We start from the raw sequence: 13,321 nt of genomic DNA on the forward strand, positions 1-13,321 counted from the left end.
AGATATATAGTACTATATTGATTCCTTCAGGAGAATTCCCTCAGGAAAATTTAAATTCCAGCAGCAGTGTACAGAAAGAATTGAGATCAAATTTAAAAAGTAAATAATGGGGGTATAAATGGAAATAAAATAGAAAATATAATAATAAGAATAAAAATAAGAAGCAACAATAAGAATACAAATATAGATAGATGCATACATAGACCTGATACATATGGAATGACAATATTTTTGCATCTGTTACCTTTTTCCTCCTCATCCACTCTGTTCTTTTTATTTCTGGATCTAGATACACTTTTCACAAACCACCAGCTGGGGTAACCACATGTTCTGAGGGCTTCCCTCAAATGCCTATGCTATTTCTCTTTGGCCTGTGAACTGGTAGGGACATTATCAGCTCTGTGTTGTAGGGTTCTGATAACGCCCAGTTTGTGTTCCAGTGGGTGGTCTAAGTCAAAAAGTAGGTATTGGTCGGTATGTGTGGGTTTTTGGTAAACCCCAACATGGAGGCCCCTATTTCTCCAATGTGGACATTATAGTCCAAAAAAGGCAACTTACTGTCTTTGACATCCTCACGTGTGAACTTGATGTTTTTGTCCACTGAGTTCATGTGCTCGGTGAAGGCTTGCACTTCTTGGTTTCTGATTTTCACCCATGTGTCATCCACATATATGTACCAATGACTCTGTACTGTTCCCTGAAAATAGCTCAGAACTCTTTTTTCCATGTCCTCCATGTAAAGGTTTGCCACTATTGAGTATACAGGTGATCCCATGGCACAACCCTATTTTTGTCGGCAAAACATTCCCTTGAATTGAAAGTATGTAGTGTTAAGGCAAGGTTCCAGGGTTAGAGGATTAGGGTTAACCCCCCCTAACTGTTCACAATAGTAATGTAGTGCGCCACTTCTGGTTTGTCTGTGCTAACAAAATTAAGGTTTCAAAAAAGTACCTTACACAAGCATAATGTAATTAAAGCACTTATTGATATATTTACACAAGTAGTATGCTTTGACCTAAAATACTGCTCAAAATTGTCCAAAGATGTATTGCACCAACAAATGTGAGGATGATTGCATTTACTGTAATTAACAAAGATTTTATTAAATTGTATTTGACACAATAAGCACACAATCTATGGTGGTAAAATAGGTTTAAAAGGTAAAAATGAAAAACAAAACGGAAAAACAGAATTTGATTTTTTTTTTTTTTCATATTGCTTATAATTATTTAAATGTATATGTATGTATAATTATTTTTACTTGTGGTTTATTCGTTACTAATTTATATAAATTTTTATTTTGAATATATTTCGGTGGCACAATAAATACTCATGTTTTCAAATGATTGAATAATCGTGTTATTAATCGTGATTACAATATCATTCCAAATAATTGTGATTATTATTTTTGCTCTCAAAGCCCAGCCCTGGTTTACAGAAGAGCAAGTAAAACATGATGACTGTGAACGTCCTGTTTGTACAGCTTATTTCTTTAGTTTTTACTCACTGTGTTTTTTCCGTTCTGTTGCTCGACAGTCACTGGTCACACTGACACGAGCATGTTCGCTTATGTCTAAAAAAAACATGAGCGATGACGTCACCGACGATTATCGACAAAGGAATTTATCTGCGACACATTTTATTTATCCAAAGACATGCACCTGGGGATAGGTTGATTGGCAACACTAAAAATTGGCCCTAGCGTGTGAATGTGAGTGTGAATGTTGTCTGTCTATCTGTGTTGGCCCTGCGATGAGGTGGCGACTTGTCCAGGGTGTACACCGCCTTCCGCCCGATTGTAGCTGAGATAGGCTCCAGCGCCCCCCACGACCCCGAAGGGATTAAGCGGTAGAAAATGGATGGATGGATGGCATTTTATTGATTAATTTGTTTGTAACACGTTTGTTGCACCTTACTTGTTACTGTGATTTTAAACACAATGTATGTTTTTTCATGGGAATGGTAAACATGTTTCTGAGCCTCATTTTAGACTTAGTTTTTACGCTTGGCTTCGACATTTTAAACGTGTCTGTAAACTATGTCCGTTTGGTGATCATAGTTTTGTTTTGTGTGATCTGCACTTTAGTCCTGAGCCTAAGCCTTCGGGAGTCAGGTATCAGAGCCGTGTTTTATCACAACTAATACTGCAGATAGATTTTCTGATATGTTTGATCCTCTTAGTTATGAACTGTCTTGATGTAGACGATTTCATTCACTGTTTTAACAATCACTGCGTGACAATTTTGGATCAGGTGGCTCCTGGGAAGTCCAACTTGTCTGTACAGAAAAAAGTGTGCCCTTGGACTAATAGACTTGAATGAAGATATCTTAAAAGAGAAGAGACTATGTCGAAGGATTGAATGCCAGTTAAAATCCACTAACCTTGAAGTGCACAGGCCAAATGCCAGATCTGACTATATCCGTCGACTAGTAACATTGAATAAGAAAAATCCCAAAGTGTTGTTTGAAACCATAAATTCTCCTGTATGTCATGCTGCTCTAGTTACCCCTGTTTTTTTGTCAAGCTGACAGCAATGCCTTTTTTAGGTTTTTCACTGGCAAAATCAAGATGATTAAGGATAAAATCCTGTCCCTTCCGTGTGGTACCCCTGCTGCCTTTGAGCCTGTCTCCAGCATATGATCCTCATTTAGGACTGTGACCTTGGCTGATATTTGATACTGGTGAAAATGAAGAATTAATGATTTTTTTAACCAATTTCCGAACTCTAAATGGGTGAATTTCGGCGAATTAAACGCCTTTCTAATATTCGCTCTAGGAGCGATGACGTCACAACGTGACGTCGCATCGGGAAGCAATCCGTCATTTTCTCAAACACCGAGTCAAATCAGCTCTGTTATTTTCCGTTTTTTTCGACTGTTTTCCGAACCTTGGAGACATCATGCCTCGCCGGTGTGTTGTCGGAGGGTGTAACAACACGAACAGGGACGGATTCAAGTTGCACCAGTGGCCCAAAGATGCGAAAGTGGCAAGAAATTGGAAGTTTGTTCCGCACACTTTACCGACGAAAGCTATGCTACGACAGAGATGGCAAGAATGTGTGGATATCCTGCGACACTCAAAGCAGATGCATTTCCAACGATAAAGTCAAAGAAATCTGCCGCCAGACCCCCATTGAATCTGCCGGAGTGTGTGAGCAATTCAGGGACAAAGGACCTCGGTAGCACGGCAAGCAATGTTCCAAAGCAGTTTGTTCCCGCAGACGAGCGAGCTAAACCCCCCTGGATGTCTTGGCTGACACCGTCCCAAAGATGATCAAGAGAAGAATATCGACCCTAGTGTTGTGATCCGCTGCCCGGATCATATTTTTTATTTACGTTTTCAAGATACTTGTGTTTTTTGGTTAGTTTTGGACTCCTTGAGTACCTGTTTTGTACACCTGAGTTTGTTGCCATGGCTGCTTATTATTTTCACCTGCCGCGTTTGTTCCCGACACGCACCTGTTTGTCATCACTGACATTATTATTTAAGGCTGTCCTCCCTGTCATTCGTTCTGGCTTCGTAGTTTGTTTTCATGCAACAGTTGACGACTTTTTGTTCTGACTCTGTACCTGTTAGCTTCCACGCTAAACTCCTTTTTTTACCTTCTAGCTCCCATGCTAGCTCTTTTAGTTTTTGCCTTATGTGCTATGAGCACCCTTTTCTTTATTCCAGTATAAGTTATTTATTAAATAAATACTTTCTTACCTGCACGCTGTGTCTGACGCCCGTCTGCATTCCTGAGAGAACGAACCCCACATCACAATGCGCCCCGGTCGTCACACCTAGCTTCCCTGGCCTGCTGACATGAGGGTATGTTTCCAGAATATATTAATTGATGAAAATTGGGCTGTCTGCACTCTCAAAGTGCATGTAGTTGCCAAATATATTTCATATGCTGTAAACCTATATCATAGTTGTTAGTTTCCTTTAATGCCAAACAAACACATACCAATCGTTGGTTAGAAGGCGATCGCCGAATTCGTCCTCGCTTTCTCCCGTGTCGTTGGCTGTCGTGTCGGTTTCGCTTGCATACGGTTCAAACCGATATGGCTCAATAGCGTCACTTTCTTCTTCAATTTCGTTTTCGCTACCTGCCTCCACACTACAACCATCCGTTTCAATACATTCGTAATCTGTTGAATCGCTTAAGCCGCTGAAATCCGAGTCTGAATCCGAGCTAATGTCGCTATAGCTTGCTGTTCTTTCCGCCATGTTTGTTTGTGTTGGCTTCACTATGTGACGTCACAGGAAAATGGACGGGTGGTTAAAATCAGGCACTTTGAAGCTTTTTTTAGGGATATTGCGTGACGGGTAAAATTTTGAAAAAAACTTCGAAAAATATAATAAGCCACTGGGAACTGATTTTTAACAGTTTTATCAATTCTGAAATTGTGATAATGTTCCCCTTTAAGGTTTCGTCTTGGGTCGTGTATTATTTTTGCTGTGTTTGAACCCTTCGGGAAAGCTCATCCAAAGGTTTAGTGATGTTTCTTTCTACCAAGTTGCTGATCATATCCAGCTTTACTGTTTCTTAAAGCCGTAAAAGATCCAGAAGCTTAACGCCTTGCTTAATTGTTTAATGAACATAAAACAATGGCTCACAATTATCTGCAGCTCAATGCAGACAAAACAAAAACACTGGTTATTGCACTTGATGATTACATTCAGGGGATTAAACAACACTTGGGTCACTTAGGCCAGTCTACTAAACCAAGTCTCAGAAACTTGGAAGTTATCTTTGACAAAGACATGTCATTAGTGCAGCATTGTAAGCAGCTGAGGAGGAACTGCTTCCTTCATCTAAGGACATCTCTAAACTTAGGAAAATTGTGTCGCAGAATGATTTGGAACTTTTACATTCATTGTTTGGTGACCTTGCGTTTAGACTGTGTAACAGTCTGTTTTCATGTCGGAACAAGAAGGAGCTCTCGCGACCGCAACTAGTCCCAGACTCTGCAGCAAGAATTCTGAACCGCACAAATAGGAGGACCCACATATCCGCTGTTGTAAAATAACTTCACTGGCTGCCAGTCTCCTATAGGATCAAGTTTACAAATCTGGTTCAAGCCTTCGGATACTTGTATGGTCAGGCTCCCTCTTACATCAGTGATCTGATCCAGCCTTATACCACAACTCTGAGGTCTGTGGATCAGAATCTGCTGAAGTTTCCACAAACTCGTTTTCGGACAAGAGGTGACCGATCCTTGCGGGCTGTTGCTCTCATGCTTTTGAATGATCTTCCACCCTCATTGCACCCCATTGACTCTGTTGACACCTTCAAAATGGGCTGCTACGATTGTTGTTTCCCTTTAACTTGTGTTTTTATAATGTTTCATATTGGGTTTTTGTTTGTTTAAATTGGCCTTTTATAATGTGTGTATTTTCTATTTTAACTGTGTTGCAAAGCACTTTGTGGCTTTTTGTCTATGAAAGGTGCTATATAAATGTTACTTACTTTATACTTACCGTATTTTTCGGAGTATAAGTCGCACCTGCCAAAAATGCATAATAAAGAAGGAAAAAAACATATATAAATCGCACTGGAGCCCGGCCAAACTGAAAAAAACTGCGATTTATAGTCCGAAAAATACGGTACTTACTTTGTCACTTACACATTTCTGAAAAAATAGCTGTGTTATGTAAATTACAAGTGTCCGCTATCGTTAACGTTAAAATTTCAAAGCAAGGATCTGCTAATGTGTTTACATGGTCCAAGTTCCTCTAAACAACAGGAACAGTCTAGTGTTTTAGGTAGTTGCTGTAAAAATGTTTGTCCCCCAAGTTTTGAACTGAACACTAGGGGTGGTGTGGTGTCATTTCACGGCCAGTTAATACCTAATGCACAGAATCTGGTCGGCAATAGCTCGCTTTAGCTCATGCTCCTTGGCCTGCAGTGTTATGTAAACACCAACCAGAATTAATTAAGTGAACTCGCGGAAAGGATAAAAAGTTTTGCTATAAATGTAAAAATATTCCGGCCCAGGAGATAAGTGCTTTTAGATCACTGTGACATCAGATCAGATTTTGCCACACTTTTTATTTCCAGGAAATACGTGTCTCGAGTCTCTCTGAAGAGTAGGAATCCTGCCAGCTGCAGCACAGAGTCCAGTATCAGTTCACACAGTCACTTCTCCGTAAAACACAGAGCACAGGATGAAAAAAAAGTCCCTGTTCATCCCCATCAGTAGCTGAAGTTTGTTGAGTTTGTTCGCCAGTGAGCGCGCATTGGAGAGAAATATACCTGGTAGAGCAGTGCGGTACGCACAGGCACTCCCACCCACCTCCCACTTCTGCGTCGTCTTCTCACAGCACCAAATAAAGGCAAGGGTACCTTTGACCAGGACATCCAACAATTCCACTTATTCTGTCAGAAAAGTGAGAAATAAGTCCGGTGGAGTTGTAGCTTATAATTATAAGCTAATCCTTGGTGACAAAGCTCCATAAATGTTGACATAAAACTGAGTTAACACACAAAAAGGAGAAAACATTCTCAAACCGACACACAGTGGATATCGTCCTCTGTGCCATCTCGATGTCCTGGTTTGATTATTAATTCTGTATTAAACAATATATTGGGTAACACTTTAGTATGGGGAACATATGAACCATTAATTAGTTGCTTATTAACATAGGGTCGGGGTCAGGGTTAGGGTTGGGGTTGGGGTTAGGGAAGACTCTTAGTTAATGGCTTACTGGTTGTATAATAAGGCCATGTAGAATAAGCAGTGTTGGGTTAGTTACTGAAAAGCAGTAACTAGTTACAGTTACTAGTTACTTCATTTCAAAAGTAACTCAGTTACTAACTCAGTTACTTACACCAAAAAGTAATGCGTTACTGTGAAAAGTAACTATTTAGTTACTTCTTTTTTCTTTCTTTTTTTTAAAGCTCCAATTAATGCCCTTTTAGCCTTCATTTCAGTACTGTTATTGCACTGGAGAATAATACAATCTGTTGATCAACTTGACATGCATTTACATCACTCAACTCTGCTAAGCCATGTGGTCTACATACAACACACAAAGACAAAGATATGTTACAAAGGCCAATTTGTTTCTGGCCAGAACAAATTGACAAAACTATTTTAAATAGCTGCAACATAACATACATAAGTAACAAACAGCATAATAACAGCATAGATGTAAACCAAGAAAGGCACACACTTCATACACAAAGTCTAACCAGGCATTTTCTTCCTCAAGTAATTCTTATACAAAATCATGTCTGAAACCCAGAACACTACACATTTCCCCAGTTTTAGTTTAGAGATAAGGAAAGATTGGCCTGGCCCACTAGGATCCCTCTTTATGTTTGTGAACTTTATAGTCTATACATTTAGAGTGATGTGATAATCAAACACTCTAGAAGTCTAGAATGAAAGAGTATATAAGAGAATTGACAGCAACGTTCCCTCTAAGGAGCGCGCCTGTGCAATTGTGCACTGCTCAAGCGTCCTCTGCGCACGGCAAATCTATGCCATGCACAAAATCAAATAAAAAAATAAGTGCATAACAATTTTCGACACGACACGGACACGACAGAGAAAACCGTTTTCGTCATCATTGTTCAAATATTGTGACGTCTGTCGAGACGCTTTGAGGACATGAATTCCATCCATCACTTTACTGAGCAAAACTCTTTACTGTCGGCCATAAACACATCACCAAAACATTAGTAAAAAAAAAAGATATCTAGCAAAACTGGTCATTTTCTGCAGTACAAACCAGACCAAAAGCAACTTTGTTATATCAACAGCAGCCGCTTGCTCTCTCACGTGCGCCAACACTTGCACATATGGCACTTAGCCAGTGATGCGTTTACAGCCACACAAAAAGTCGGACAACTCCAACACCACACATAAAGTGTCATTCCAGGTCGTTACACTATGATTTACCAATCAAATGTGTGCTTATTCTAGTGTCATTTATTAGGAATCTTAATTTATAAATATTAATCATTAAATGCTGTTAGTATATTAAATAAATACTAATAAAAATATATTTTTTACAAACAGGAAGTTGCAGGAATGTACACATGATCCCCTGCTTACATCTCATTGTGCAACATGTGAATGTTTTAATGGGAACTAAATGCAATGTCTGAAAGGGGTACAAATTATTTCCAAAGCAGGACCTCCACCCAGACAAACAATACAAGTACACAGTTCATGAAAAACAATATTTTTTGTTATTGTCATTATAAGTGGGCCTAAACACTTATATTAGAAATGGAAATGACTGCTGTCATTTGATTCTAATAATAAGAGAATGTTGTCTGTCTATCTGTGTTGGCCCTGTGATGAGGTGGGGACTTGTCCAGGGTGTACCCTGCCTTCCGCCCGAATGCAGCTGAGATAGGCTCCAGCGACCCCGAAAGGGACAAGCGGTAGAAAATGGATGGATGGATGGAGATGTAAGTTGTTATTTAGTGAGGTTTGGGACAGGTGTGCTGCTGGTGTAGCCACAGTGTGCACGTCTAAAGTTGCTCACATGGACTCCACTCAATGCTCAGGGACTTTTTGCATTTGCTCACACATGAACAATTAGAGGGAACATTGATTGACAGAGTGTGTGTTCAGCGGTGAATAGTGGTGGTGGTGGAGGTGAAGTGGCATCAGAGTCTCTGTCTCTCTTTACTAGCTTCGTCGAAGCATGTTGCTATGTAGCTTGTTTCAGCAGATTTGAATTGCTGTTTTGGGCAGTAGATGGCATCTTTGATCCAAAGCACAATTTACATTTAACTAAAATGTTATTTTCTTTGTGCTCGACAAAAGAAAAGTAGTGAAAATATCTCCATGTTAGCAAACTCGACTTCTGGCTCCGCCATGATCAGACACGCCCCCCCCCCCCCCCCTCGCTCCCCAAACTCACACTCAGACACACCCACACAGAGCGCATGTCTCTCTCTCTTCTCCGGCTTGTGACACAAGAAGAATCAGAACGACACAGCAGCCCTCCGATAAAACACACTTTATACTACATAAAAAGTAACGTAAAATAACGCAGTAACGCATCATGTAGTAACGGTAACGGAGTTACTGAATATAAAAAAATAACTCGTTAGATTACTAGTTACCGCCGAAACTAACGGCGTTACAGTAACGCGTTACAAAGTAACGCGTTAGTCCCAACACTGAGAATAAGGCATTACTAAGTACTTAATAATGACTAATTAACAGCCAATATGTTACTAATTTGCAGGTTAATAAGCAACTAATTAATGGTTCATATGTTCCCCATACTAAAGTGTTACCATATATTGCAATATAGATTTTAGGCCATATCGCCCTTCCCTAGTAAAAAGTATTTTTCGCCATGGCTTGGTCTTTTTTTCCTGTGAATAATGTTGTAAAGAGTGGCGTGTTTGTCCCCCACAGAGATTTCGTGCCAGGTCATACAATAACTTATTTTTTTAGTACATGTGACTGACCAAAGCTGGACGTTTCTAAAACATGTGTTTGTGTTTTTTGTGTCCGACAGACATCTGTGAAGAACATCTTCTCCCTGGGCTTCTGGAGTGCAGCTTCAAGATGGAGCAGGGAAAGCCTCAGCCCTCCCACATTAAAGAAGAGGATGAGGTACCACAGACCCCTGACACCAACAAAAAAGAAGAGAACCCACTGACCCCCCACATTAAGGAAGAAGACGAGGTGCAGCAGACCCCCAACCTTAAAAAGGAAGAAGAGGACCCCCTGTCCCCCCATGTTAAAGAGGAAGAAGATGTGCCAGAGACCCTGCACCTTACAAAGAAAGAGGAGGACCGACTGACGCCCTACTTTAAAGAGGAAGAGGAGGCACCACAGCCCCTGCACATTAAAAAGGAAGAGGAGGAACACAGCATCAGTCAGGAGGGAGAGCATCTTGAATGGTTGGAGGAGTTCCCAGTGATTGGTGTAATTGTGAAGAGTGAAGATGATGAGGTCAAGGATGAAAGGGAGGAGAAGAGAGAGGTGGAGTCTCCAAGCAACAGCTCAACTCAACACATGACAACAGAAGCTGATGGAGACCACTGTGGAGGATCACAAGCAGACAAGCTCTTAGCTCCACTATCAGACAGTGACGACACAACGTCACACTCTCCTGACACTGATGATGAAGACTCTAAAGCTGATAATACATGTCACACTGACAACACACGTTTTACATGTTCTCACTGTGACAAAACTTTTAAACCCCACAGTTATCTGAAAGTACACATGAGAAAACACACTGGAGAAAGACCTTATACCTGTTCAGTCTGTGGTAAAGGTTTTGTACAAAGTCAAAATTTAAAAGTACACATGAGAATACACACTGGAGAAAAGCCATTTTCTTGTTCAATTTGCGGCAGATGTTTTGTAGCAAGTCAAAATCTGAAATTACACATGAGCGTGCACACTGGACAAAAACCTTTTACCTGTTCAATCTGTGGTAAAGGTTTTGTAACAAGTCAAAATTTGAAAGTACACATGAGAACACACACAGGAGAAAACCCTTTTACCTGTTCAATCTGTAGTAAAGGCTTTGTACAAAGTCAAGATTTGAAAGTACACATGAGAAAACACACCGGAGAAAAACCTTTTATCTGTTCAGTTTGTGGTAAAGGTTGTGTAACAAATCAAAGTTTAAAAGTACATACGAGAATACACACTGGAGAAAACCCTTTTACCTGTTCTATCTGTGGTAAAAGTTTTGTACAAAGTCAAAATTTGAAAGTACACATGAGAACGCACACTGGTGAAAAACCATATTCCTGTACAAGCTGCAACAAAAGCTTCTGCAGACAAAGAAACCTTGTAGTACACATGAGAACACACACAGGTGAGCAAGTGTTCAGTTGCAGTGTGTGTGGTGAAAGATTCTCTTATAAGTACCAGTGTAAGAAACACAAGTGTGCTGGTGAGAACAGCAGCAGCAAATGAAGCCAAGACTTTGATAACTTTGACTTTCTAACAATATAAACGTGTGACATAATTGTTGGTGTGTTACACAATCTTGTTAATATGCTTCCACCATTTATAGATTAGATCTTTTCGTTTAGGTTTTTTTTTTAAATTTCAATAACATGCATCAACATGCAAAATTGTGTATTTAAACAAATAACAGCAATTTGACTGAAAAGGTTGAGATAAAACTGTAAACATTTTATCCGATAGTGCATATTCATATTGGCCCTAGTGTGTGAATGTGAGTGTGAATGTGTGTCTGCCTATCTGTTGGCCCTGTGATGAGGTGGCGACTTGTCCAGGGTGTACCCTTCCTTCCGCCCGAATGAAGCTGAGATAGGCTCAAGCACCCCCCGCGACCCCGAACGGGACAGGCGGTAGAAAAATGGATGGATGGATAATTCACTTCTATACTTATTCAGAACAGTGTTTTATGTAGGTTTTAGAAATAATTAAGTGGGGGGGGGGGTGGTTTCTAATTGTAAATGATTCCATAGATTAACTCTTTTGTATGATATACATATACAGGTAAAAGCCAGTAAATTAGAATATTTTGAAAAACTTGATTTATTTCAGTAATTGCATTCAAAAGGTGTAACTTTTACATTATATTTATTCATTGCACACAGACTGATGCATTCAAATGTTTATTTCATTTAATTTTTATGATTTGAAGTGGCAACAAATGAAAATCCAAAATTCCGTGTGTCACAAAATTAGAATATTACTTAAGGCTAATACAAAAAAGGGATTTTTAGAAATGTTGGCCAACTGAAAAGTATGAAAATGAAAAATATGAGCATGTGCAATACTCAATACTTGGTTGGAGCTCCTTTTGCCTCAATTACTGCGTTAATGCGGCGTGGCATGGAGTCGATGAGTTTCTGGCACTGCTCAGGTGTTATGAGAGCCCAGGTTGCTCTGATAGTGGCCTTCAACTCTTCTGCGTTTTTGGGTCTGGCATTCTGCATCTTCCTTTTCACAATACCCCACAGATTTTCTATGGGGCTAAGGTCAGGGGAGTTGGCGGGCCAATTTAGAACAGAAATACCATGGTCCGTAAACCAGGCACGGGTAGATTTTGCGCTGTGTGCAGGCGCCAAGTCCTGTTGGAACTTGAAATCTCCATCTCCATAGAGCAGGTCAGCAGCAGGAAGCATGAAGTGCTCTAAAACTTGCTGGTAGACGGCTGCGTTGACCCTGGATCTCAGGAAACAGAGTGGACCGACACCAGCAGATGACATGGCACCCCAAACCATCACCCAACCATGCAAATTTTGCATTTCCTTTGGAAATCGAGGTCCCAGAGTCTGGAGGAAGACAGGAGAGGCATAGGATCCACGTTGCCTGAAGTCTAGTGTAAAGTTTCCACCATCAGTGATGGTTTGGGGTGCCATGTCATCTGCTGGTGTCGGTCCACTCTCTTTCCTGAGATCCAGGGTCAACGCAGCCGTCTACCAGCAAGTTTTAGAGCACTTCATGCTTCCTGCTGCTGACCTGCTCTATGGAGATGGAGATTTCAAGTTCCAACAGGACTTGGCGCCTGCACACAGCGCAAAATCTACCCGTGCCTGGTTTACGGACCATGGTATTTCTGTTCTAAATTGGCCCGCCAACTCCCCTGACCTTAGCCCCATAGAAAATCTGTGGGGTATTGTGAAAAGGAAGATGCAGAATGCCAGACCCAAAAACGCAGAAGAGTTGAAGGCCACTATCAGAGCAACCTGGGCTCTCATAACACCTGAGCAGTGCCAGAAACTCATCGACTCCATGCCACGCCGCATTAACGCAGTAATTGAGGCAAAAGGAGCTCCAACCAAGTATTGAGTATTGTACATGCTCATATTTTTCATTTTCATACTTTTCAGTTGGCCAACATTTCTAAAAATCCCTTTTTTGTATTAGCCTTAAGTAATATTCTAATTTTGTGACACACGGAATTTTGGATTTTCATTTGTTGCCACTTCAAATCATCAAAATTAAATGAAATAAACATTTGAATGCATCAGTCTGTGTGCAATGAATAAATATAATGTACAAGTTACACCTTTTGAATGCAATTACTGAAATAAATCAAGTTTTTCAAAATATTCTAATTTACTGGCTTTTACCTGTATGTTTTACTTGTGTTCATACCTTTGCTTTTGAGTACACATAAACCCTTCTTAGTTCATATTTACTGGTTCACATCTGAAACATCTTTTGGACCACTTCTGGAAGCATATTATTATTTACTTTATATATCATTTGAGCAGTTGTGTTTTATACAAGATCATTTACTTTTGAAATGTGTGACTTGATGATACATTATATTTATTATCATTATTACTCTTTTGTATTATGATTATCGTTTTGTGATTGTTTTATATGTATGTCCCTAGACCTTTATGTAATATGT

At 40.0% G+C, this 13,321-nt stretch overlaps 1 protein-coding gene across 1 annotated transcript in view; it reads left to right on the plus strand.

Annotated features, from left to right (window-relative positions):
• LOC133621362 (uncharacterized) overlaps positions 1–11,512 on the plus strand; it is a 12,759-nt gene extending 1,247 nt beyond the window's left edge. Inside the window, exon 2 of the mRNA XM_061983397.2 lies at positions 9,479–11,512. Within this exon, the coding sequence (XP_061839381.1) occupies positions 9,529–10,899 (1,371 nt within the window). The 5' untranslated portion in view covers positions 9,479–9,528 and the 3' untranslated portion in view covers positions 10,900–11,512. The remainder of the gene's footprint in view (positions 1–9,478) is intronic.
• The last annotated feature ends 1,809 nt before the right edge of the window (positions 11,513–13,321 follow it).

Source organism: Nerophis lumbriciformis, linkage group LG21 (genome assembly GCF_033978685.3).
Source record: "Nerophis lumbriciformis linkage group LG21, RoL_Nlum_v2.1, whole genome shotgun sequence".
NCBI lineage: Eukaryota > Metazoa > Chordata > Actinopteri > Syngnathiformes > Syngnathidae > Nerophis > Nerophis lumbriciformis.